We start from the raw sequence: 27,927 nt of genomic DNA, 5'->3' as shown, positions 1-27,927 counted from the left end.
AGGTAACAGATATAAACGGATGGGGGGGGGGGGGGGGGGAGTCCAAGATTTCTAGGCTTTTGTTTTTTCCTTAGGTGAAAGTTTAAGCATGTGGGTGGAGGTGGAAATTGAGAGACTATTTTTAGTTTGTGGCTGCCATTTCTTTGCATTTTCTGCAGAGATTACATACAGCAAATGGAGAAAACATCTGCCACTCAGTAAATCCTCCTGAAGGACTTCAACTAATCTTAACACCTCCTTTATTTTCTTTGGCAAGAGTCAAAGTCTTTTTTTTTTCTTTGGAAAGCTGTGGACTTCCAAAAATTTTACAAATTAAATAGTTATTATTTTGATACAGACATATGTGTGCATCATACCCTTTCAGCCAAAGTACCAGAACACAACACAACCAGCGGCGCAGGCATGTGTTGGCAGTGTCATGTGTGACACTTCAGGCATTCAGTCGACATGCCTATGAGGCCTAAGCAAAATTCCAATCAGAAGAATGTCAGTTTCTACATTCACATGAATGAGACCCACACTAGAGCTCTGATTATACAGAGGGCAGCTGTGGAAGAAAGCACCTGTTCCATCGCCAATTCCCAGAGTTCTTGGCATTAGGTAAAAATGTTCATGGCAGAGTACCCTTAGGCCATATGAGTTGGCGGTGCCAGCTGAGTTTCGAAATGTAAATAAGGGCTAGTGTTTACTGCAGTACATTGAGAGCTGTGGCATCCAACGACTCAAATCAGTTGATCCCCGTTAATAAAGAGTGATTTCCCAGCATGTTACGACTGGCATGCCATCACCAGCCTCACCAGAGATTCTGTTCCTGTCAGGACGGATGTGTTAGCTTTTAGCTTCATAGCACCCCTGCTGATGTTTAACTATTTACCATACAAAGTGATAGAGGTCGACCGATTCATCGGTTTTGCCGATTAATCGGCACCGATAGTTGACTGGTGGAACTATCGTTATCGGCAAAAATATATACCGATAGTTTTTCCTGGTTCATTGCGTCCATTGCTGGAGCGGCTGAGAAGCGCGCGCTGTCATTCATTACACAGTGTAAGAGCTGAGAAGGGTCTGCTGGCATGATGCAGTACAAGAGCGGCCTCTAGAGGTGTAATAAAAACTATCGCCTCGTGTTGTTTATTTCGACACGTGATTCTGCGTGCTGCACTGAGAGCACATGCTGCGTGGAGAGCGCTGACATCAGATGTGCGTTTAAAGCACCGACAGCTCAAATGTATGTATACAGTACATTTTGTCATATCATTATAAAGTGATTAATTTGTTGACTAAATGCTGCATTAGTAGAGAAAGAACAGCACAACAGTATGTTTGTTTGCCTTCGAGGCTGAGAGGACGCTAGTAACATTAGTAGTACCTCAAGCGGTTAAAACACTGACAAACATAAACGTAAGTCCGACCCGAATGTTGAATGTCACAATTGTTACCTCTATTTGCATTAGTTCATATCCAGCTGGTCACTTTTATGCATTAAATATGCAGAGAAGTTGCATATTTAAAGCTAGAGACGTAAGCAAACTGATATGTTCATACAGCCGACAGAAACATAAACGAATCAGAAAAGCATATTCGATTTCGGTTATTTTTTTTCATCTTCACTTTAATACAAATTTTGTTACTTTTTTATTAATTAAGTTGGCTTGAAAAGAACAGTTAAATAGTTACATTTTGAATGTAACTGGTTTTATTTGTTATTTAGAGTATTACTTTTTGTTTCAGTTTGAATGAATGTCTTTTATTGACTTAAATATTTATTCACATTTATATATTTATTTCATTTAGCATGTTTTCATTGTTCAATACAGTTTTTTTTATTTTTATAATAAAGTTCAGCACTGTTTTACTTGGAGTGTTATGTTTGTTTTTATCCAGTATCAATTTTAAAAACTATCGGTTCATTAATCGGTTATCGGCAAGTATGGCCCAACCTAGCTATCGTTATCGGTAAAATCCACTATCGGTCGACCTCTACAAAGTGACAAGATACAATACTGTTCAAAAGTTTGCGGTTAGTGCGATTAAAAAAAAAAAAAAAACCTAATATAGCAGCCCAGACAGCAACATAGTATTGGTCCAGATCTGGCCCACATCTGGTATGGTACGTGTGAAATCCACGTGTACCAGATGTGGGCTGGATCTGGGCCAACACTATGTTGCTGACTGGGAAGGATGCATTAATTTAATTTAAAAAAAATGCATTGTTACAATCTATTTCAAATAAATGGTGTTCTTTCTATTCATCAAAAATCCTGAAATAAAATGCATAACAGTTTCTACAAAAACTTTTAAGTGATAATAATAAGAAATGTTACTTGAGCAACAAATCAGCATATTAGAATTATTAATGAAGGATCATGTGTATAAAATATATTATAATTGTAATAATGTATAAACCTATGAATTCTGACATAATGTTTCTAATCCTTTAAAACTGGTGTGTGACTGTTTTTTGTGCTTGCGGCCAAAAACACCAGGAGACAGCCTTTTAAAACCGTTTTCAGCTCATTTAACCAAGGGTGTTGGGCAGATGGTGGGGGCAGCGGTGCTTAGTCAGCTCTGTTAATTCATGCAACAGATGTGAACACTCTTTACTCACACTGTTTATTTCTGAATTGGCTTGACTTTCCCTTCCACAACATAAGATTGATTATGATTCTCTTTGTTTTTCATCATTGGAAACCAGTGAGTAAAAAGCATCTATGGTTCTGACTGTGAGTAAAAGCATCTATAGGGTACAAACCTTTGGCAGGCCTCTTCACGCTGAGGCCTACAAATTCGAATGTTACAAAATCTAAGCAGGTAAATCTCCAAAAATCTCTTATCTAAGATATTCACTGGCTATACAGTCACATTTACTTGGAGGGAATGCCAAAAACAAAATAGAGCAGAGTAAAGCTGGCTGTCACAAAGAGGCCTGGTCTCTCAGACAGGGCTTAGATTAAGCAAGGATTAAGCCTTAGTTTAATTAGGACATTTAAGTAGCTTTTATAAATGTGCCGTAGAAAAAAAACATCACTGGTGTGCATCTTGAGACAAAACAAATTGCTTTCAGTTAAAGGAATACTTACCCCAAATGAAAATGATTCCATAATTTACTCGCCCTCAAGCCATCCTAGGTGTATATGACTTTTTTCTTTCAGTCAAACACAATATTAAATAATATCCTTGCTCTTCCCAGCTTTGTAATACAATTAAACAGTGTCCGAGTTTTTGAATCCATACGACTCCAGGGGGTTAATACAGGCCTTCTGAAGCTAAGCTATGGGTTTTTGTAAGAAAAATATCCATATTTAAAACTTTATATATCACTGGTTTCCTGCAACGGCTGTACGTGCGTTCACGAGAGAGAAGTTTCGAAAAATTTAAGTAGAGAAGAGGAGCTCAGACATCAGGTCAGAGGTCACCCTTCCGCCGGAAACTCGACTCTCTCGTGAACAGTGATGGGCAGTAACGCGTTAGAAGTAACGCGTTACTGTAATCCCATTACTTTTTTCAAGTAACGAGTAAAGTAAGGGATTACAATTGCAAAAACAGTAATTAGATTACTGTTACTTCCCCGTAAGGAGGCTGCGTTACTGCGTTACTGTGATTTTGTTTCGTTAGACTGTCTCGTGAGTCGTGGCTTAATTTGAGCCGGAACACGCCCGACGTTGGATACGGAACCTTTTTTATTGGATCCGGCACCTCCTATGTCACTATGGAAAATGAATCGCCTAAATAAAATAAAAAAATACTATTTGTGTAGCCTAGTGTTCAATGTTGTTATCGATAGAGCTGCGCGAATGGGGTATTATTTATTTAATCCGCAACCGCATCACAAAACTCATCATCCGTAAATGCTGATGCGAGCCGCGAGAAAGTCTTGTCTGTTCTAGAAAGGATGCAGCAAAGATATTTAATGGTAATGTATAATGAGACATAGGCCTACGCTGAGTTTCATTCATTTATGAGGTGCGCGCTCTAGTTAACAATGAAAGTGAAAGTGAACGCGGCGCGCCGGCTCCTCCATGTCACGGTTATTGACTGCTATATTTGCCTTGTATTTGTTAAATACATGCAAATGGTTGATGAAACATTTATTAAAATAAGATACAAAAAGAATTGAATTTATTCAAAATGAAATTCACTTTAAAGAAAGGCTTTTAACAATGCAATGCAAGTGAACGCGGCGCGCTACCGCCTCAATGTCACGGTTATTATATTGTCTGCTATATTTGCTTTTTATTTATTAAATACATGCAATTGGTTGATGCAATATTTATTAAAATTAAGATACAATTTATACAAAACGAAATTCACTTTAAAGAAAGGCTTTCTACGTCTGAGAGACTTTCATTTTAATTATTTTATTGCTGTATTTTATTTGAATCTATTCGAATAGAGGATTTTACAAAAAAATATTTGCATTTTATATGCTGGAATATGCAGAAATATAAGTTAACAGAAGAAGGACTTTGTGTATTTCGTTAAAATATGGTGGACTCTGCAGAAATTGGTTAAAAGTTCAACATTTTTCTTCAAGTATGAGACAGTTGCATTTAATTAAATTTTTTGGTTGATGCAATGTGCATAAAGTTAAAATATTGAAACTAATTAAACAAGTTTTAAAAAAGAGATTGTTTAATTTGATTCAATTTTAGATGATGGAATTTGCAGAAAGAATAGAATTAGGCTGAAAGGTCTGCTTTATAGCGTATTCAGGTCGTGCATCATGTTTTTGAAGTAAAGTAACCAGTAAAGTAACTAGTAAAGTAACTAATTACTTTTGAAAATAAGTAATCAGTAAAGTAACTGGATTACTTTCTTGGAGAAGTAATCAGTAATCAGTAACTAATTACTATTTCCAAGTAACTTGACCAACACTGCTCGTGAACGCCAGTGATTATAGTTTATAAAGTTTTAAATAGGGATATTTTTCTTACAAAAACCCATAGCTTTGCTTCAGAAGGCCTGTATTAACCCACTGGAGTCATATGGATTACTTTTATGATGGATGGATGCGCTTTTTGGAGCTTTTCAATGCCATTACAAAACTGGGAGAGCCAGGATATTATTGAATATAACTCTGATTGTGTTCAGCTGAAAGAAGAAAGTCATATACACCTAGGATGGCTTGAGGGTGAGTAAATTATGAGATAATTTCCATTTTTGGGTGAACTATTCCTTTAAGACTGCTCAAACATGCATTTTAGTCTGGGACTACCAGTATGCTTAAGCCTTGTCAGTGAAACAGGGCAAGAGAAGTTGTCTCAAGGGCAATATTTCAGTGAATAAAAGGTTTTACGTTAAACCTGTCGGTTGGTTTCCAACACCTCGTTCAAATGCATTTTTTAAAATACAATTTCAATGACTGAGTGATTCATTTCATCTAATGAAAAATTACCTTTTTCACTGGTATTAATATCAAGGTCAGGAACATAACCTCACACCCCCAGTGGAAACAGTATTACAGTACATTTGGCTTTATGCAAAAGCAATGTCTGCACCATAAGTTTAAGAAAATAATATATATTTTCACCGGAAATTTGGCTCTAATAGATTTATACTGCATCCTTGATTTGATATCCAGCCATTTCAGAAGTGCACTAAAAAGTTCATCTTTGCCAACTTCGCCCCACTGAGCGATACAAACCTGCTGCATTTAATAAGCTTCAGCCCGAGGCATAAGCGAACATGAACTTTACAGAGACTTTTATGGTACCCCAGACTCAGCAGTGACTTGAAACTGCAAGAGCGATGTAAAAAACTGGCCCCTGGTTATTCCTGCCAACTGTGTGATGACGTTATTTACACACTTCGAGGGAGAATTGTGGTAGTAGTGACAGTTATAGTGTTTTGGACCTGTGTTTTATGTTTAAAGTGCAAGGTTGCTGCACTGCATGCCTGTGTTATCTGCCTTATCTTCCAAATGTTCTCCTCAGAGAGCAGTCACTGACATATTGTGGATAATGAACACTTTTCTCTCTTCAACAGTTGAAGAGTATAGAAACATGTAATTTCTTCCTGTTATAGGCTACATAGCACAGGAAAAGGTTTGCACTACAATATTTACGTGAACAAGCTTGTGTTTTAGTCTTGTTTACATTATTTTCGGAGTAATGTTGGCCTATATGACTGGAGACAGACAAGTTCTCACGACTGCCAATAAATGTTCGCAAATACGAAAAAAGAAAGAAGAAAAAAACCAGGAAACCTTTGCATTAACATGTAGTTTCGTCAACTATTATCACATAAGGTGGTGTTATCAACTTACAGTACATCTTTACAGTGCGCGACATCCTCCACTCAGCAACGAACAGGGCTGCGTTTATGTCCACTTTTTTTACGCCCTTCCTTCGCTAACTTCCATCTGTCTCGTGCACTCGGATGTACGTCATTGCTTACGTTGCATGAGTGCCCACTACTGGCAGAACCCTGAAATGTGTTTAAATGGAACCATAAATCCTTGATCACTTTGGATTTATTATTTATAAAAAATATAAAAAATAAATAAAAAAACTTATGAATTTGTTTTATGCACCAGCCCTGTATGCTTGGGCTGTTAAAAAAAATTATATAAACAATGAATATATTAATATGTAGGCTATTTATATAAAATATTATAGTAAAACGTAGCCCAGATTGCGTGCTCTTTGTCAGATTCGTGAACAAATGAGTCGCTCTTTTTTTAATAAATCAGTCAATAGATTCACGAAACAATCTTGAACTTGCATGAGAGTTAGAGGTTTGAATCAGAGACCATAGGGTGTCCCATTTGTCATCTTAGGTTTTAGAAGGGTGCGAGCATAGACAGTATAAGATGGACACAGCGACCCCATAGATTTCAACGGAGAAAAGTGAAGCCCATTTGAAGCACTCACTTCCTGATCGCCAGGTGTACTGCGCAGGCTCAAACTGAGCTTGGTGACGTGAGCAACGTTTCTGACAGTTGTCAGTCTTCTAGTAGCTGTGCCGAGAGAAATCTGAATCATTCCCTTCCGAATCTCGCAGAGACGGAGAGTGTGAGCATTAGCTGTCCATGAGCTAGCAGCAGGAGCAACTTTCTCACTCTCTGTGGGCTTCTCTCTTGACTTTATCGGACTTTATGCCTCCACGTCCCCCCGATTGCCTGTGAGCTTCTCCGCCAGTCTATACGGTAATTTATCTACAGTGCGACAGAGAGTCGCGTGGTTATGATGCAATCGTTAGCCTATTTTTACAAAAACGGCTTCTACGGGGCCATAACGTAAGGTACAAGGTAATGGAGCCTTTTATACATTGTCAAGTTTCTTTAGAAATAAATAATGGACAAATGGAGTCTTTGGACGCCTCAGATGTAAAGTTATTCACTGTCAAAGTGACGCCAAAATGAATAGGAGTCAATGGAATGCTAACAGCAGGTGAAGTTCTGCTACAATGGCGGCTCCCGGGGAGGCTTCAGTTTCCGGCGGATGGATTACCCCCTTGGGTGCGAGCCCGCACTGAAGCGAGCTCAGCAGCAGACATCTTCCCGAGAGTCAAAGCGGCGTTACGTCACAAAAGTGCAAACTCAGAGCAGTTTAGAGTGCCATTTAGGGACAGACAATGTGGTTACAGTTCCCTCACTGAACTGCAAATAATTTTTCGCTTTAGTCTGATTCGAAATGAACTGGAAAACGTTATGCATCCTATATTTTTAAGTTTGTGAGACTCACATTAGTCTATGTGTAATTAAGGATACGTTTACATGACGACGATATGCTTAAAGCGAAGTTTTTTCTTTGAGTTTTCTGCGTACAGACGACACCATTGTCAAAACGATCCCCATTCTCACGGATCCGCGGAAACTACTAAAAACACTGTATTCTGCTGCCAGGCCATTAGATGGCGATGAAACACTATAGACCGAATGTAATTCGCATGTGGATGACATCCTCGTCTTCAGAGATTCGCGTTTTTGTTGTTTACACGCAGACCGTTTCCAAAAACTTGCACTTTGAAACCCGTTTTCAAAAGTTTGCATTTTCAGGCACCCAAAACGCCGTTGTCGTGTAAATGAACGGCCAAAACGCATACATTATTTTAACTTTTTCGTTGAAAACGATGTCGTCTAAACAGCCCCTAAAGATCCCTGATCCAACACACCTGTCAGTAATTGTCAAGTGCTCCTGAAGATATAAATTGTCTGGTTCAGTTGTGTTTGATCAGGGTTGAAGAAGCCAGGCACCTATTTTATTTATGTTTCTGCAGATTGTGTCACCGTGGAGTAACGAAGGCTGTCACAATTTGAAGGCTCCTTCAAATGCGGCCTCCAAATACGTCCTTTGTTTCTCGTGAAATGAAGGCTACATCAGATGGAGCCTTCGGAGCCTTGCGAATCCATTGCGCGCCAGTGACGACAGTCACTGAACAGTCCTCCTTGTAGACCGTCACATTTAAAAATGCTCAGTCTGACCTTCGTGACTTTCAAAGGATTCAGTTGGCACTTATGGTTGCTTACTAAATGTTTTATTTTTGGAGCTGATGACTCCTTTCTTCAGTCTGAAGCCCTATGCTGTTTCTCTGTTCGTCTAGAGAAACTACAACACACCTGACAGGCTTGCGCATGAGTTTCATATTCTATTATTACATACATGCAAAAACACCAACGAGACGGATCCCTCAAACAGAATTATAGTAGTACGATGATAAGTTCTGAAGTCAAATGGAATGATTTCCATTTTTAATAGGCCGCTCTGTCTGCAGCCCCTCTGCTCCATGATCACACAGGCTGCGAATGACACTTATAGGATTGAACTGGAAGCAGGATAAAGTTTAAGTCGCCAGCAGCAAGCAGAAATCACAGTCTTAAGAGTCCTCTGGGTGCTGTTCCGCCTGGCGGTGCATTCAAGCAACACTTTCAAACATGTCCTGCCCAACTAACTCCAGAGGTCCCCAGCCAAAGGTCTGCTTTATGAGCTCACACAGTCGGACCGGGAAGGCAGGCACATAAAAAAACGCCTGGCCATGGATATCAAAGCCTCGTTTTTTCCTTCTCACCCGCTTTTTCTCATTGTCTTTCAGTTTTTCTTTCTCTAGCTTCAGTCTTTTTAACCAGGGGATCGTCTCTCTGAAAGTTGGCAAACTTTCTGTAAAAGTTCTCTTAAAATGACAAACAAAATGTTCGGTCGTAACATTAATAGAACGTTCTCTCAAAGTGTTCTTTAAATGTCTGAGAGTTCATAAATCAAACGTTTAGTTTAATAGTTAGCAGTGTTTCGTTAGTTATAGGTGCTTTATTGGCCTCAGTTGTTTCATTATTTTACTTTCAATTTTATTGTTGTTAGATTGTATTTTTTTCTTAACATGTTTTTAGTCTACATGAAGGTTGTTATTAATGTTCAGTTTGAAAAATTTTTGTGGTGCATTTGGATAATGAGAAAACGAATGTTGGCTAAATCTCTGTGAAGGTTCTCTTAATATGTTAACCTAATTTCACCAAGTGCACCATGTTCCTGGATCAACATATTTGTTGATCCTGGAACAACATTCCAATTAACCAATAAGATTTGGGGGACAGGTTTACACTTTTTCAACCATAGGTGCTTCTACATCAGTGTTATTCGCCTGTCATTTCACTCATATTTTAGGGGTAACTTATGGGTAGGGTTAGGTTTAGGCGTAGGGGTTAGGACAAAATTTTCGGCAAAATCACAGTGACCTAAATATTACAAGCACAATGTTCTTGCATTGACATAAATAGAACATTCTCTCAACGTTATCAGGCTTGATAAGCCTTCTCAAAACCACAGCTTGAATTTCATACATGTCCGTGAGTTAAAGGAACACTCCACTTTTTTTGGAAATAGGCAAATTTTTCAACTCCCCTAGAGTTAAACAGCTGAGTTTTACCATTTTCGAATCCCTTCAGCCGATCTGAGGTAGCACTTTTAGCATAGCTTAGCATAGATCATTAAATCTGATTAGACCGTTAGCATCTCCCTCAAAAAAATTACCAAAGAGTTTAGATATTTTTCCTATTTAAAACTTAACTCTTCTGTAGTTACATCGTGTACTAAGACCGACAGAAAATGAAAAGTTGTTATTTTCTAGGCCAATATGACTAGGAACTATACTCTCATTCCTGTGTAATAATCAGGGAACTGTGCTGCCGTACCATGGGTGCAGCAGGCGCAATGATATTACGCAGCACCTGAAAATAGTCCCCAGCTCGGTAACTTCCAACGTGACCGGCACTAAGTTTATAATATCACTGCGCCTGCTGGTACGGCAGCAAAGTTCCTTGATTATTACGCAGGAATGAGAGTATAGTTCCTAGTCATATTGGCCTAAAAAATCGCAACTTTTCATTTTCTGTCGGTCTTAGTACACGATGTAACTACAGAAGAGTCAAGTTTTAAATAGGAAAAATATCGAAACTCTTCGGTCATTTTTTTGAGAGAGATGCTAACGGTCTAATCAGATTCAATGATCTATGCTAAGCTATGCTAAAAGTGATACCGCCAGACCTGGAGATCGGCTGAATGGATTCGAAAATGGCAAAACTCAACTGTTTAACTCTAGGGGAGTTGGAAAATGAGCCTATTTCCAAAAAAAAGTGTAGTGTTCCTTTAATGAATCAGCTAGTTTGGTTTAATAGTCAGCAGTGTTTCATAGTTATGTGCTATATTGGGCTCTGTTTTATTGTTGTTAGATTGTATTTTTGTCCAATCTTGTTTAACATGTTGGAAGTCATATTGAAGTTTCTTTGGTCTAAACATTTCACTTTGAAAACAACACTTTGTGGTTCAATTACATAATGAGAAAATGAAACATTCTAATAACATCAGCAACTTAATGGTAACATTACAAAATGTTCTTAAGAACATCAAATTGTTTGTCTTTTTTTCTGAAAACCTTCTCTGGCCCTAACAGACTGGAGTGCAGTCAGCTCTTCCCTTGGGAACCCTTATCCCGGGCCACTGCTCTTCCTCACCCTCACCTATCAGCCCGACCAATCTGACTGTGATATACAGCAGGTCCCGCACACTGCTTGCTCTTTGAACATCCCCTTCTCCATTCACTTACCTCGTTAAACATGAAAAGGAAGATCAATGCTGTTGGAGTCACGATAACCGGCTGGATGACGCTGGCCAGTGAGGCCGACAACAATTCTGAGGGTCAATGTTATGGCAACATTTCTTCCTTTTCAATCATTGAGGGCGGAGGACTGCAGTTCTCCTAACAGCAAAGGGCGAGACGAAAACTGGCTGTCCCAATGTCTCACTCTCCCATTTTGGCTGCTTGTAATACACTGACGTCTCCTGGATGAGGTCTTGACCGTACAACGTGAAACGTTGCAAAACCACCAAATAGCTTTACATAATGGGTAATGATAACCCAGCTTGAGCCACAACGTCCCCATCAGGCAGTTACCACTCTTATATTTTGCTTTGCAGATATATTATATGTCTCACGATGAATCCAATGACAGAATTTCTCCATTGATGTAATGCCCATGATCTGTCAGTTAAGCAAAGCATAGTTTATTGCCAGTCAATCACAGTCGGCCAACTTGGAAGCAGCCGAACAATTGAACGGCACACCATGTACATTTGGTTTGACAGGCAGCAAAAAATAACACCAACACCAGGCCCTAGAGAACTGAGCATGGACGTGTCTCCAAAATAAATGATTCCACACCAGAGAGGAGCCTTTACAGTTCACACTCCTTTTTTATTCTATATAAATTTGGATCCCGGGTGGGCGTTTTATTACTCTTTCTTGAAAAGAAACGCTATTTCCTTTACTGGCTGCCAGGATAGTCTCAGCAGTCTTGTATCACACCTTGAGTTTGGTCAAGGCAAATGGAAAGGACCACAAAAAAACACACACACATCTGATTTCATCATCTCACGTCTCCAATGCCAGTCCATTGTATAAAAAGTTACATTTTTGAAGTGAATAATTAAATACTTTCACCTACACCAGAATAATATGCAGGCAATGTTGAACAAAAGTCACATCATTTATATAGGCTATATAATTTTTTCTTGTCTTCAAAACGTTTCTGTTTGTTTGGGGCGGGACTATCTCTTTGTCAACCAATGACAGATGAGATGAGAGGCGTGGCCATGAAACCAGTTTGAAGACTGCTATTTTTGCAACTCCGATTGGTCAGTGGCTCAGAAATTACACACTTTGTTTATAATATAGGTCATATCTAGTCAGAGAGCAAGACATAAAGTGTTTTATACTGAATTATATTTGATAGTTTTATCGTGGATTATATTTAGGTGGATGTTCTGAAACAATCACAAAAACATAAACTTTTAGAATTTCAGACTGGCAATCAGTCACTAACACTGAATATTTAAGATAAGACCTGCCGTACAAGTTTAAAAAATGTGCAATACATTTTTTTTTTAAATATCAGTCCACAATTTTTGAATCAAACATGAGACATAAGCTGCTCAAACTGAAATTCTCCAAAAATGGACTATTTACAGGTGGCACACTGCAGTTGGATCACTAGTTCAGACTGGGAATTGTCCGGGCTCCGGCTAAGCCTACCTTGCATAATTGGTTAAACTTGACCTGGTCGCTTTAACCCAGGTTATATATCATCGACTTGAGGTTCACTTTATCTTAACATCTTTAATGCAGATTTAAGGAACCTCTCATGTTCACTTCAAAGCCTCGTTCCGAAAGCCTTCAAAGTCAGAGACTAAAACCTCTGGATTGCCCTTAGAATCAGAAGCCGGACTCTGGCTGAGTGTGGGAAAGTTTGTTAGGGAGCGACTGCATTTTACACTCATTTATACAGTTTATTTTGGGAAATTCACTCATCAACATCTTCATTGAAAAGATTGTCCAGAGAAGTACAGGATGGAAAAGGACTTTATTTATAAAAGGTGATCTGTGACAGAAGGGAAACACGTACGGTTACAAACTAAATGTGACATTCTATGGTTAGCGGACAGTTCTTATTAACATCCAGTGGAAAAGACAACAGGAATGAAACAGGCCAGCTCAGGTTGACTCACAGGCTATTTGTAGACATAGTGATGGCTCACATCAATTAAACACATTTTCCTCTTTAAGTTTTTTTTTTTTTTTTTGCTGTTGTTTTTCATTCACAAAACATAATTTCACACCAAAAGCTTGAAATAAAAAAAAGAGGAATACAGGAAAGATGGCTCGCTAACAAAAAAAATGACAATAGTTTCTTGATCACGCAAGTTGATCCGAGCACTTCATGAAGAAAGACGGCCAACGAATGGCAACACTGCCTCAGGAAAGAACAGAACGATTACCTTTTTTTTTCTACCAAAGAAACATCAAGCCTGCGTGTCGTGGTAAACACATCACGTGGGAATACAGAGGAAATGATTGGTTTTAAAAGGGGGCTCCCCCCGCCGTCTCCTCACTCACTTTGTAATTTGCCTCAACAGTAAATCAGAGCTCACTGCTGGGCCCTCTGACTTCAGCATGGAGTTGTCCTCTCCCAGCATTCCTGCGCTCATGAATCATTCTGATTCCTGGCTTCCACCAGGCATTTCCTCTACAACTCTCTCCCTCTGAAAACTCAGCAAGGAGCAGAGTGCCTTCGGTTCGGGCCACAGGAGAACAAGGAACACAGAATGTCATTCGAGAGCTTTCCAGATCGTGTTCCAACTGTTAAAGGAATATTCCAGGTTCAATGCAAGTTAAGTTCAGTTCAATACTGACAAAGTATTGATTACAACAAAAAAAAAAGAACGGGGCCAATCTAATAAAATGCTCACAGTTTTATTAGTATAACCACAAGTTGTAAACAATATGCTTGTTAACATGGTTTTAGTGTGAAACTTTGCTTTCTAACTAAAACTCCTAAATATCTTTACAGCTCAAATAATGCACTAGTTTCAATAGAAGAATATTTACCATTTACATACAATTATTATTACTGAATCTTCAAAAAAAAAAGGCCATTAACTTTTTATTTATTTTTAAGAAAATGAGAGTCAAATATATTTTTTGTGGCAATCAAAATTATACCACAAGTGCCGTCAATGAATCATAATTTGCACTGAATCCGGAATATTCCTTTATTCCTTTGTTGTTGTGTGCATTTTCATGTTTACCGACTTTGTCCCCAGATGATCTGTGAGTCTTTCAGCAAACAACAAGCTTTACTCTTACGTACTGCAACATATCTTTATAATAACATTCATAAAAAGCAAAGTAAGATCTATAAGAAATCCATAGTGCCATGGGAAAAATCACGAAAGTATTTCTTAAATTATTATTTCAACCAACGATCAAGAATTGCTTCTTAGCATTTAAAAGACCAAGTGGGCTAAAATTCTCATCTTATTCAATTATATACAAAACATACAACGTACAATACACAGATCACTTCACAAGTTCACGAACGAGACAGGTTCCGAAGCTCCCGAAGCAATGGCTCTGTGTCGTGTAAGCATGTCGCGTGTGTGTCGGCCTGTGCAAGTGTGAAGATGCGTCTGTCGTTTCATATCATGGCCTGTATCACCATCCTCCCGTTCACCTGGTGAATGTAGCTCTGCCTGTCAGCCAGGCTCTGAGTGGCCATTGTCTCATCATCGCTGGCATCGGGCTCCTCTTTGACCCGGATGACCCCGGGGTGAGTGTCCAGTGGCTCGATGGGTGATCCGGAGCTGCGGTTGCTGTCGGGACTGTGCCTCCTGATGACACCACCAGAGGGCGAGCTGTCCTCCTGCATGGGATGGTCATGAAAATCCTCTCCTTCTTCCTCCTCTGACTCCTGCAGGTGGACGTTCGGCTGACGGAGCTGCTCGATGGATTTCGATAGCATCTAAGGAAGAGAGAAACGCGGTTTGTTGTTATTAGAGGCTCTGTCAACGTTCATAATCGTTTCAGTCGATGAGTGATTTACACAAACAGTGTCATTTACCAGAATTGGAACTCATACACAACAGCTAAATAGTGAGGAGGAAACTAAACCTCATAAATATAGCCTACGTCAAGTAAATATAGTCATTGTGTACGGGAATTAGTAACATGCTTTTTTATATATCCTAAAGCTGGATGTAAAATTACACAGGTGCCCTATTTAGCACATGTAAAAACATTCAGTTATTAAGCCAGAGAGCTAATCCCTGATTTCACAGCAGTCATGACCTCATTTCCCTCAGAAATCATTTACTTTTATAGGTACAACTGTTTTAGACTTACATACCATCCAGAGAGAGATTGTTTACTCCAGTTGCTTCCAGTCAGTTTTATGGAAATAACAGGATCAATTAAATGATACTTATTTTATTTTTTTAAAGGATTTATTAATTACTTAAAAATACATTAAAAGTTAAATTCATATACTGTATGACTTATATTCACCTCTTCTATGATAAGCATGTTTTTAATTTCTGAATTAATTTATTTTTATATCAAGTTAAAAATGTCAAGGTGATACAACTGTCCTGATATCATAAAAAAAGTTTTGAAAATGAAAATTAATGTAGCTTGGCATAATCTTTTATTATTATACCTTTGAAAATATAATCGTAATGGCAAAAAAAAAAAAATGTTTGGCAAATCAACAAGTCATGTGGTGCAACCAAACCCAAACATCAAATTATTACATTGTATTATGTCTCCTATAATATTGAAAACTACAAAATTGAACTTTTTGTGGCATGGCAAATTAAGTTTAGGCTGTAAAATATTAGGTGGCCAACAGCCTCAAAAAATTAATGACATGTATGAGTGATTATTATTAATTCATGATATTTGTAAAATAAACAATTTACCTTGAAAAACACATTTCAAAAACCCTTTTGAAAATACCTTTTCCCCACTCTGATCCTTTTTTGTATCATATATGTGATTTGTTTACAGATGTGTTTGCTATAAATTAAAAAAGCTTGGTGAACATCCTCTAAGTGTGGCGATTCCATAATTTTTACCAGGGGTTGTAATGATTAAGATGTGTGCACATATATTCAATGTGCAGGGAAAATATGTTTCAAATTTTTACTTGATGGTTAAGACCTCATGACATTTTTTAGAATAATTAAACAAAGTTTTCTTGAAAATGGTATAAAAGTTTTTCAAATTCCTCACCAACATGATTCAAAATAGGCCTACCGGTATATACATTTCCAAGAACCTGTTTTAAACTATATTTAAAAAAACAGCTGCACTCTGCATTTAACTCATTTTCTATTTAAACATGATTTGCTAGTTTCACATCATTTAAACATGAAAACAAATCAGTTAGCAACTTTCAAACTACATTCATGCAACTATACCAGTCATTCGTGACCCAGACCTTTTTTTCTTCTTCTTTTTTTTTTTACATGCCCCTGGTGACTGAGGCCATAACAATAAATAGGCAAAACAAGTGCTCTCTAGGTACTTTTGATCTTCATGTCTGAAAATTGCACATGTAACCTTGAATTTCCCATAGCACTCTCAGCAATAATAAGGCAGATCAATCTGCAAGCTCCCGCTAACAATGGAGTCTTTCACAGCGCGAGCCTCCCGTGTCGCTAACCTTGCATGCGCGGCAGAATAATTGCACTTAAACGGATGGCCAGGTCACGGCTGCTGGTGCACAGAAACACAAATATTTCCACAAGGGAACAAAAGTATGTATTATATCCACTTTGGTGCCCATTTGAACTTGTCCCTATGCAATTTTGTGGTGTTAGCATGCAACTGATGCCTTAAGCTATGCTAATTCAAATGGCGCTTCTGAACCCAGTACATGTGTTCCCCTCACATAATGGAGATGAGCTGTCCAAGTTTAGTTCCCATGTGAACTGAATGGTATTTCAAGGTAAATGTGTTTTATGATGACAATATAATCATCCAGCTTCATCCTCATCTTCCCATGACAGCAATAAGAGCGTTTTTAGACCTTTAGATCATTTGCTTTGTTCCGAAACAGAGACTTAAATTTTTACAACATTTGCATTTTCTTCATGGTTCGGGTCGCTTTCACAAGGCAACATCAAAGCGAACCAAAGTGTGTTGATGCTAGTCACATGTGTCCTCTGACTGGTCAGAGTGCAGCTCTGTTCTGGGACTTATGTGAATTTACATAAATGTGTATATAAGCCTTCATTCCCACAGTAACTGCTGCTTTTTACATAATGCATTTCCCATTATGAATTTTCATATCTTGGTTCGTTGATCCATTGGGTTTGATTGCTTTTTCACCATAACAGAACTGCTCTAGAGTTCGTTTTCAGTCGGGCTGAAACCACCCTGTTCAGATGTGGGCCGGATCTGGGCCGACACTATGTTCCTGTCTGGGTTGTTTTGATGTGGGTCCAAGTGCGATTGCCATGATCATATTTGCCTAAACGAACCAAACTAACACTGTGTCCTAACCAGATGCAATGCAATAAGATTCCAGTGACAAATAATTTGTCTGTCCACACTAGAAGCGGCGCGACTCCGAAATGCGTAAAAACCAATCAAAATCCACAGCCAATCAGAACAGCGTGTGGGCGGGCTCTCACGGCAAGTGCACATCACCAGATAGTAATCTTAACGGCAATCGCAAGAAAATGGATAAGTAGGCTACATAATCAAATTCACAAATATACCATTTAAACATTATTCAAATACATAGGCTACTGAGTTACTAAACAATCTTTGTCATATAATACACTTGTTTGTTCACAGTTTGAACGTTCTTGTTTCCATTTCCATTATCCATTGTTGCTTTTACAGCTACAAAGCCGGGAGCACTAAATGATATTTAAAGTCACATTACACACGCTTTTTAAATAAAGCACATAAACAGTACCTGAGATTATCATTGCCACACTTTGTGTTTGTTGTTCCAGCGCGAAGTCGCAGAAAAATAGAAACCGTTTCTAAAATGGATTTCGTCGCGTGTCGCGGCTGGTTAGGACAAAAGTCTGATTAACATGGAAAAGATACCTTTTGTCGTGTGTTGTCGCGTCGCGTATAGTTAGGACACGGTGTAAGGGAGAAAACGTGCCAGGTTTTGAAAACACCTTAAAATCATTGCTGCACTGACTGTTGGCTAAATGATTGTACCTGGTTGATATGGATCTGTTGCTGGTACTGTTTCTGCTTCTCCAGAAAGTTCTGATGTTGCTGCTGAATCACAAGTTGAGCTAGTGTGCTCTGGGGCAGCGGAGCAGACTGGGTGCGGTTTAAGGGCCGGTGACGAGGCAGTTTGGGTCGGGTGCTGCTTGGAGAGCTTTCCATCATGGCCAGCGGAGAGGGAGGATGCACAGGACTTTGACCTATGTAACAAAATGTATGTATCTGGTCAATATAAATGTATATAGACAATTTTATATTGTTTATAATGTGTTTAAAATTAAAAGATTTAGAAGGTTGATGTATAACTTAAAAAAATGAATGAGGGGAACTGGAAGGGTTAGTGAAAGATGTCCTAGGTGTCCTACAAAGACCTAAGGTATGCATGTAAGGGTTAATGACACAATCATAATTTTTTTAACTATTCCTTTAAAAAAAAAAAAAAACTTTAGGCCACAAGCTGAAAGGTTACAGGTTCACACACCACAAGGGACAATCTTGAGCAACCAACGTTGTGCTGCTGATCAAGGCACTTAACCCCATGTTTCTCCAGGGGGACTGTACATTAACTTAACATTCCCATGTGAAAGCCGTTGAAATAAAATGCATTATATTCTGCTGAACTAGAATAGAGAGTTCTGAACGTATTCTGTAAGAATCTTGTATAGGTTCCCACCAGTAGAGAGGATCTTCTGGTGGCGAAGTTGTTCCTTCTGGAGGAGGTGCTGCAGGAGAGCTTGGTGGCTGCTGCTCACTTTGGTCTCCATCGCAACAGACAGGGGAACTGGACCCAGAAGGTGCGTGGGCAAACCCTGAATGACCGCTGATACACCACCAGCCTCAACATGCTTCTCCTGAAGTCCTAAAGCAGCCTGACAGGTGACAGAGAGGATATTGTCATTTGCAAAACTTTTGAATATACTGATTCAAACCTCAATGTGAGCTATGATAAACAAGAGATTACGTGGAAGGGTCTTGAATGTAGCATTAGCCAAATACAGACACATTTATTCAGGTTTATTAGGTAAAGAGCAATACGATATTTAAACTGCAAATTAACTGAAGATTAAACATTATTTGGAGCTACATTTAATTATCCTGGTTTGCCTGGACTTTAAACAGCAGTAATGGATGAGGTGAATGGGGAGGACTGGAGTGCAACTGACACCAGACACTTAAGCACAATATTTATCTAAGGCCTATAAAATCCCCCAAGGTCAAAGGCCAGCACCCTGAGGCTACACATATCATCCAGTCAGCCAGTGATGGCTAGTCTTTCAACAGTCAAAGCAATATGCAGCTGAGCCAAGGCCATAAACTACATTTCCCCTCATTTATCAGCGTAAACATCCACATAAAATTAATTAGAAGTTAATCAGTTTTGGTGACAAGAGTTTAAAAGAGACATTCAAATTAAAAATGTGATTTATTCATCTTTCTTTTATTTTGTATTTCATAAAATATTAGAAAATATGTAGTTTTGCACATAAGTTTCATGGTTATTTTGAATAGGCTTGATCCCGGAATGAATTGCTCAGCATCAAGTGATATATTTATACTCATACTATATATATATATATATATATATATATATATAAAATTAGAATATCGTGCAAAAGTTCATTTATTTCAGTAATTCAACTTAAAAGGTGAAACTAATATATTATACAGACTCATTACATGCAAAGTGAGATATATCAAGCCTTTATTTGTTATCATTTTGATGATTATGGCTTACAGCTTATGAAAATCCAAAATTAGAATATTGTGAAAAGGTTTTCATAAGCTGTAAGCCATAGTCATCAAAATTATAACAAATAAAGGCTTGATATATCTCACTTTGCATGTAATGAGTCTATATAATATATTAGTTTCACCTTTTAAGTTGAATTACTGAAATAAATGAACTTTTGCACGATATTCAAATTTTTCGAGTTTCACCTGTATATGTATATATATATATATATATATATATATATATCGCATGATGTGTGTATATATATATGTGCACACGCATGCACTTCCTCTGTACTCATTGCAGTCTAATTCAGTGTGTTATGTTGTTCATGCCGAAAATCTAGACTTAGTGTGAACAGGCCTTAACTGGGGAAGTTATAATAATTTAATAATTGATGATCTTTACAATTGAACACTAGACTGACTTCAGCTGAACAACATCCGAAATGCATAATTTTCCTGTTATCACTGTAAAGCTGCTTTGCAACAATCTCTATTGTAGAAAGTGCTATATAGAAAAGGTCACTTGACTTACACTGATGGGAGAGGAGGCAGCCGGGAGACCCAGGGAGATATTGGGCAGCGATGGAGACGTGTAGAGATTTAACATAGACATTGAGCTTTCAGGCCCTAATAACCTCGACTGTGACGGCCACCGCTGTGATGGAAAAAGAGAGAGAGGGGAATGGAGGAAGGGGAGAGAGAAAAAGAGATATTTTGAAATCCCACTATGGACCATTGGAAAGAGCAACAGCAACAGAACAATAAACTTTAATGTACTAAAGCGAATGACGGTTTTGTTCCTGCCACAGCGGAGCTGTATGAGCTCAACGTGGAGGACGTAAAACCAAGGCAACAGAGAAACCCACAACTGCAGAATCGTATCCCAGTCGCTATCATTTCACAAACTGCATCAGAGAAAGAAAAAAAAACTGATCAGTTTTCGACTGTACTTCCTCCACCCAGTGGTGCGGCCCATCAGCATGTGGCAGAGAGGCTGTACTGTTTATCCTTCAATCCCTCCTGCCTATTCACTGACCCGTATGTGGATATCCGGCCTTATTTGACCCAGGGGACCAGTTCCCTCTGAAAGAAGATACCCAATGTAACGGATCACAAACACGGCTCGCTTTCGAAACTGGCGCGCTGTCTGCGGGTAGCACCTCGACCCAGCGGTCCGATCCATGAGACGTCAAGCTTATGTCAATACAATAGCGATCGGGCGTGTTTGTGTTGTTAGCGTGTCTTTGGCTACCAGCGGCTGGTGGATCAATTAAGCTCAACCACCCACCACCTCGACCCTGGATCACAGCGCAATAAGCATTCCTTCTCGGCTATTGCATTGGAGGTCCATGGGAGTGTAAACAGTGGTGTTGAAGAATAACACAGCTGCTAAGCTGAGGCTTCACAGAGACATGTCACATTTGCCCAGAATACACCTCTTTGTGAGCAAAGTCCACAGGGACCTGGAGGAACTGAGCCGTGAAGCCACCAGGAAGTGAGTCAGAGGGAGCTAATGAACATTTTGGGTTCAATACGTTACGCTCAATCGGCAGAAAGGCCGATTTGGAGAAAAAATATATATAATAGAGATTTTTTAATATAAAAATCTATAAAGAGAGCTTGTTTGCAGGGCTGTGCAATTTCCCCCAAATTTTTGTGATTATAAATCAATATGAGATTGTTATTGTTATTATTAGCTGCTGACATCTAAAAGAACAGTGTTGCGCTTTACTTTTAAACACGCAGCGCACATATTTATTTAATTAGTAGCCAATTTAAAATCTGGCATTTATAATTTTATAAAATCACTTTATAAAGAAAAAATATATTTTTTAAATTTTTTCTAAAAATATTTTTTATTTATATCTTGTGCTCAGCCTCATACTTTTGAGACAGTGACAGTTTGAGACCACTTCCATTGTAAATGCCTCAATGTAAACCAGAATTGAGATTTTATTTTAAAGAAATGGATAGTCAAAGTTCATTTTGTGGTGATCAACATTATGAACAACAGTGCTGTCGATTGAGCATAACTTGTACAGTCCCTGTAATATTCCTTTAATATGCAGGTGTAAATGTCCACAACTGTCCGAAACTGTCTGTTTCAAGCCGTATCTCATCTACTCTTTCTTGCCCTGAGCTTTACGAGAGCCGCAGGCAAAGAAAACCACATAGCTGTGCCAGTAAATGTTAGCGGTATAGAGCAGGAGTTTGTGGGAGGAAGTGAACTGGCTCTTTATTGTCCGCGCTGGGAGCCGTTTTCATTGGACTGCGACGGACAAGCAGGTCACATGCTGTAGTTCTGTTTTCATAGCTGCACAAGGACAGGCTGGGTTTGTGTCGAGGAAATTTACGGGTGTGGCCTGGTGGCCATCAACTTTTCTCTAAGTCGTACAGGTTCTAATCTTTCAGGAAAGCTTTGATGAAACTGCTGTGAGAAAGCTAAACTGTTAATAGACTTTTGTACCTGTAATAAAACACGTTTAATGTAAGTACCTCAGTGCGTGTGGTTACTGGTAATGAGGAGGGTCCGTTTTCAGCCCCTAAGGCACTGCAGGCCCCGTTGGGTGAACTGGGCCCCGATCCCGGTGCACTGCTGCTGGCTGTGGATTCTGGGGAAGATTCAATTAAACAGACATAAGTTCAAGTGTAAACATCATTGACATTATCATTTATAAACTGTACAGATCTATATATCAACAAAAGTTTTCAACTAAGTATATTTTACCTGCAATTTTCAAGGTAAAACAATAACACACATATATATATATATACACACACACACACACACACACACACACACACACACACACACACACACACACACACACACACACACACACACACACACACACACACACACACACACACACACAATTATGTAATCAGATTCAGTTACTTTTTATGGATTACATATTGTATATTATCCCCACAAATGGCAGTAAATTATTCATAATGATTCCCCTAAATCTTTTTTTTATCTCTTTTTAAAATGTTATTTCTTAAAAGTCCTACCACTTACAGTATATACATTTGGAAATACTCAATATGTTTTTCATAAAAAAAAAAAATGTATTACCCCCAAAAATATCCAAATTAATTTTAATTAAAAAAATATATATATTTATTTAAGTCATTCTATATATATTGTGATATTTTTTATGTATTTTAAAATAAATGAATAAATCCAGAAAAAAGTGCTGTCAAATCGATTAATCACATCTATCATAAAAGTTTATGCTTATATAATATGTGTGTGTGTGTATATATGATTAAATGTATATACCGTATATCATATATTTGTCTGTGTGTGTGTGTGTCTTTGTATATGTACATATACACATATAAATATATCTGTGTGTATATACAGTATATATACACACATAGAGACATATATACAATATATATATATAAATTTAATAATAATTATACACACATATATTATGTAAACACACTTTTAAGCTAGATGCAATTAACCACGATTAATCGATTTAACAGCACACAAAAAATGCATGTCTGTCATGTCATTGATCCATCTCTCTATGTATTTTATGAGATATTGACTGGCATCTGGCGAAAAGCAATATAATTATATCATATTTGGCATCTTTATATAAGATCTACTGGATGACAATCTTCCCACAGTGTTTTTCCAAACCCAACCACCAACTGCTGCCACTGATACATTATAAATATACATAAGCGACTGAAATACCATGGAAAAATCATTCAACCGGCCAAGGCTCAAAACCACATTGGATGGCACTCCGGATTACACCTGCCAGAGCGGCCGTTACATAATAACACTGAGCTTCACAGACAGTGGATGGAGAGAAACTGCCAGTGGACTGCCAACCAGCAAATGTCTTATTGTTTATGCCCCAGGTATATTGTCTAATGTGAGATGCATTATGGGACGGCACTCCTACCCAGAAGCTCCAGGGCTCTCTTTTTGAAGGGTGTCATGATGCTCCCCTCCTTCCTCCTGAGAAGCGGGCTGCTCCTCCTCTCTGCAACCTTCTGCTTTAACCTGGACCGCACCTTTAGATTGGGCTCTGAGACTGAACAGAAAACAGTGACACATTTAAATCACATATTCACAATCTAAAATCTACTTTAGATTCTAAGCTTTTTTTAGCCAAGTGTTGTTACGGAAATGTTTTGATGTATTTGTAGCTGTGCCTGTTAGTTAGCAGGAGAAGGGAATCCACAGTGTTGTGTAGTAGCATTCCTGTGCTGTGATGTTATCGGTCTGTGATTAGATCTGTGGGCATTTACAGGCTGTTTTCAAAGATAAGAGTTCCCTCATCACCTGGAGTAAATTAGGCTGAGTAGCACAAAGGTTTGACATACACTGACCATAAAAAAAAAAGAGACAGATATGTTGGCATGATGTAATGTTTGAACATACTAAAATGGTAATATATAATAATAATATTTGTTTGGGCTCAGTGAGATTTTATTTTTATTTAAAGAAATGAATGCTATTATTCAGCAAGGGCATGTTAAAAAAAACATTACTATTTCAAGTAAACGCTGTTCTTTTTTCAATTTTTATTGAGAATCCTAAAAAAAATGTATAATGGTTTTTAACATTGATAATAACAAACCAAATCAACGTTTTACTATATTTTAGTAGAAAAATGTGTTGTTATTCATGCAAATAAATTATTATATTAATATTCAGGATTTGAATGATATTAACATTTTCTAAATACTACAATAATAGTCTCGGCAACTTCCATTTAGATATCTTTTATTAAGGCAATTTTACGTTTTTTTTAGTTTAGTTTTTTTATAGTGAGTCTCTGTAATTAAATTAACAGACAAAGTTGGCAGATGTTTTTGTGAGTAAAAGTAACATGTCTTTTATGCAAAATCATATTAATTAAAAAAAATCGACAATTACTACAATAATAAAAAAAAAAAAACATATTTACATCATTATATTCAAATTACACCCTATGGAGCATTTTGCCATCATTTAAATACTGTTGAATTATGGAGAAGTGTCTGTTTTGCATGACTGTAATCTACAGGCAAGTATTTCTAAACAACTCCCTGATGGGAAGTGAGTGAGTAAGTCAGCCACACACATTCAGTGCCTCCCTTTGGAAAACACCCACATCACAACTAGCAGCCAGAAATACCGAAACTTGGTCTCATTATTATGAGTGCTGTTTTATTTTTTCCTACATCAGTTCCCCATTGTGCAGTAGTACCACCTAGTGAGCAAGTTATTATGTTGATCAGTGTTTCTCGACTGGTTTTGCTTCACAATATATATCAGTTTTGCAAGATAAACAATTTTTGTATTATTGTTTGTTCGCCACTTAATGTCATTCGGCCCTCCAGTAAGGTCTTATGATCTTGATATATTTTAGAAACGTATTGTTGCCATCCTAAAAAGACAGTTGACCCAATGTAAATGACTATACAGGATGACTTGTAGGAGAAGTGGGAGTCATGCGAAGACACAGCTGTAAGTAGTAATCTCAAGGGAAAGAACTGGACCGCAGGCTGGGCTGCTATTTCAGGACTCTTCAGAAGCAGAGGCAGGACTGTCTGCTCCCATCCAGCAGTGCGCTAATGGGATGTAAATCCCACTAGCGGAGTGGGCTGAGAGCGAACTGCAGGGAGCCCTCTCCAATCCGCCTTGCACCCCACACTGTCCTGATTGCCTTCTATTTTTATTCCGGCGCTACAGCCTGTCACCACGGGAACGCTACCCTATTGCTGTGGAGGTGGAAGAGCGATTGTTGGTGGGTTTAGTAGGAGGCTGTGATCGTGATGCCATGGGAGAACTCATCACTCTACTCTAGCTTCGCTAAAAACAGTGGTCATCACTCTGTCGGAGAGACAGGCCCGACACCTGCTTGATTTCCCCCCCGCGCTGACGTATACGGCCTGGAGCTAGATGCCAAGCCAAACAGGAATATATATGAGGCAAAGGCTTAACAGGCCCATAAATCAATCATATTATTACATTTGAAAGCAGCACTGGAGGGTACACACTGCTGAGTTCCATTTATTGTGTTGTCTCGACTCGAAGATGAAGTTCCCTTCAAAGTTGTGTGGCTTAGCATGTGTCTGACAAGTGTGAAGAGTGTATATGTATGTGTAAAGTGACAAAAAAGATAATCCCTACTAAGATGTGATAACCAGGGTCAATAATTAAAACTCACCAATTGCAAGTGTGAGTAAAAATGTGCATGACAATCCCAGTAGATCAGCAGTTTCTGAAATACCATCAACCACGCAACGTTCTCTTAAATCACCTTTCTTTCCCATTCCGATGTTTTTGAACTTCAGAAGATCGTCTTGACCATGTCTACATGCCTAAATGCATTGAGTTGCAGCCATGTGATTAGCTTATTAGATATTTGTGTAAACAAGCAGTTGAACTGTTAACCTAATAAAGTGTACCTAATAAAGGTATTAGGTGTACCTAATAAAGTGGCCGGTGAGTGTATAAAAAGATATTTAATATTTAATTGTTCCATTAAATCTATTGCATTTCCTTAAAGGCCCACTGAAGTGCTTTGGAACGCGCAGCTTTGTACAATGAATTGAAGTAATTTCCACTGAAACAGGAAGCTAAGGTGGGACATATTGAATGGCTCCTCCCCCTTTTCAAATAGCCAATAGCGCTCAGTTTACCTCACAGACTGCAAGTCATACTTGACAGCACCATGGAAGCGAATCCGAGTGCTGATGATACATTGGATTCAATAGTACAGGTGTGAATAGAATACATTTCTAGCCATTTCATTCTTAACCAACGTAGAATTGGAAACCGGAATAAAGCTCCAGCATTTGAGCCACACATCTCCAGCCCATATTTGCTCCGTGACGTGTCAACAGTTGCTTTGGCCAGGTGGGATTTATAGCATAGGGGTGGGACGCTTTAGATTCTAGAGATCATTTGATATGCACCTATATGCATTTATCTTGCACCCAGCGCAATTGACTTTGTAGACCGACGCATGTATCATTCCTATTTTGCACCCGCGCAAAGCAGACTTTTCCCTCCACAGGCACACTCGGTTAACTAAGAAATAAACTTGCGCTCCCCGGGGCGGTTCAGCGCAAAGAGGAGGCGTGTTCCGGCGCAAACGCTCCCTGGAGCTATTTTGGAGTTTTAAAAAACAATTCCGCCACTGACCAGGAAAAACCTAGTCTAAAGACAGTGGTGCGTTGCGCGATAGTCATATGCTATTTTAAGGGCGCATGCTCGGCCATTATGTAGCGTGTGAACAACGCGCATACACTTTGATTCTCTGATCTAAACAGACGCAGCAGTTTTCATTTTTGCAAATCATACATTATTACAAGGAAAAATATTAACACACGAGGGAAATCATTGTTGTGTCCGTGAAGATGTGAAAAAATAGGCATAAATCTAGCTTACACATTTACCCAAATGATACGCCTGTTTAACCGAAGCTAATTTGGGTGGGTTTCTCCCATCCCCATACAATGTCACTTCTCTGTGTTTTACGGCCCTGACGAGAACGTCGCTTTCCTCGGCTGTGAATCGCTCCTGGCGTGCGCTGGCAAATTCGCCATTATAATAGCAATCCGCCATGGAACAAGCGCGCCTGCTCTTAAAGGAAATGTGAGAGGATGCTCTGATTGGTTTATTTTACGTTACGCCCAAACCACACCTATGAATAATGAAGCTACTTCAGACCAACCCCTTTTAGATTTGCGCCGGGCGCAAGAGGCATTTATACCGCCGGGAAAATAGCAACAGCGCCCAAGACCCGCCCACAAAGTTACTTGCGCTTTGCGCTTTGACACTTGCGTTTCAGATCGTTAAAATAGGGCCCTATATCTCCTAAATGCAAATTTTGTCATTGTTTTGGAACACACCAGCTTATTCCTAACCTTAAGGCTAACATGTTCATACTTAAAGCTAAAAAACCTAAATTTTGATTTCAGGGGGCCATTAAAAGAAGAGCAGAGTCAGACCTTCTAAAGATAACCCATCTGTGCACACTTATCCTGTCTAGGACCTCTCTGATACTTGTTTCTCTCATTAGTAAAAATACAAACACCCGTTTACCCAGGAGATGAAGGCTTTGTGATGCAACAACACTGCCCTTGCAAACCATATAACTTCATCATTGGATCTTGGTTCATTCTTCTTGTGTTTCCCCCCCTATA

The 27,927-nt window shown here is 38.7% G+C and overlaps 1 protein-coding gene across 6 annotated transcripts in view; it reads right to left on the bottom strand.

Moving 5' to 3' along the window:
- Positions 1 to 12,831: 12,831 nt before the first annotated feature.
- The window catches only part of hdac9b (histone deacetylase 9b), a 66,309-nt gene continuing 51,213 nt past the window's right edge, over positions 12,832 to 27,927 (bottom strand). For all 6 annotated transcript variants that reach the window (XM_079626521.1, XM_079626523.1, XM_079626522.1 and 3 more), the window contains 6 exons: positions 23,688 to 23,819; positions 22,255 to 22,370; positions 20,291 to 20,413; positions 18,695 to 18,890; positions 18,010 to 18,221; positions 12,832 to 14,788 (listed from right to left, as the gene is read on the bottom strand). In XM_079626521.1, the coding sequence (XP_079482647.1) occupies positions 14,465 to 14,788; positions 18,010 to 18,221; positions 18,695 to 18,890; positions 20,291 to 20,413; positions 22,255 to 22,370; positions 23,688 to 23,819 (1,103 nt within the window). In that variant the 3' untranslated portion in view covers positions 12,832 to 14,464. The remainder of the gene's footprint in view (positions 14,789 to 18,009; positions 18,222 to 18,694; positions 18,891 to 20,290; positions 20,414 to 22,254; positions 22,371 to 23,687; positions 23,820 to 27,927) is intronic.

This window comes from Phoxinus phoxinus (assembly GCF_949152265.1).
Source record: "Phoxinus phoxinus genome assembly, chromosome: 10".
Taxonomy (NCBI): domain Eukaryota; kingdom Metazoa; phylum Chordata; class Actinopteri; order Cypriniformes; family Leuciscidae; genus Phoxinus; species Phoxinus phoxinus.
Note: the sequence above shows the minus strand (reverse complement) of the source record. Positions and strands in the feature narration are given on the sequence as shown.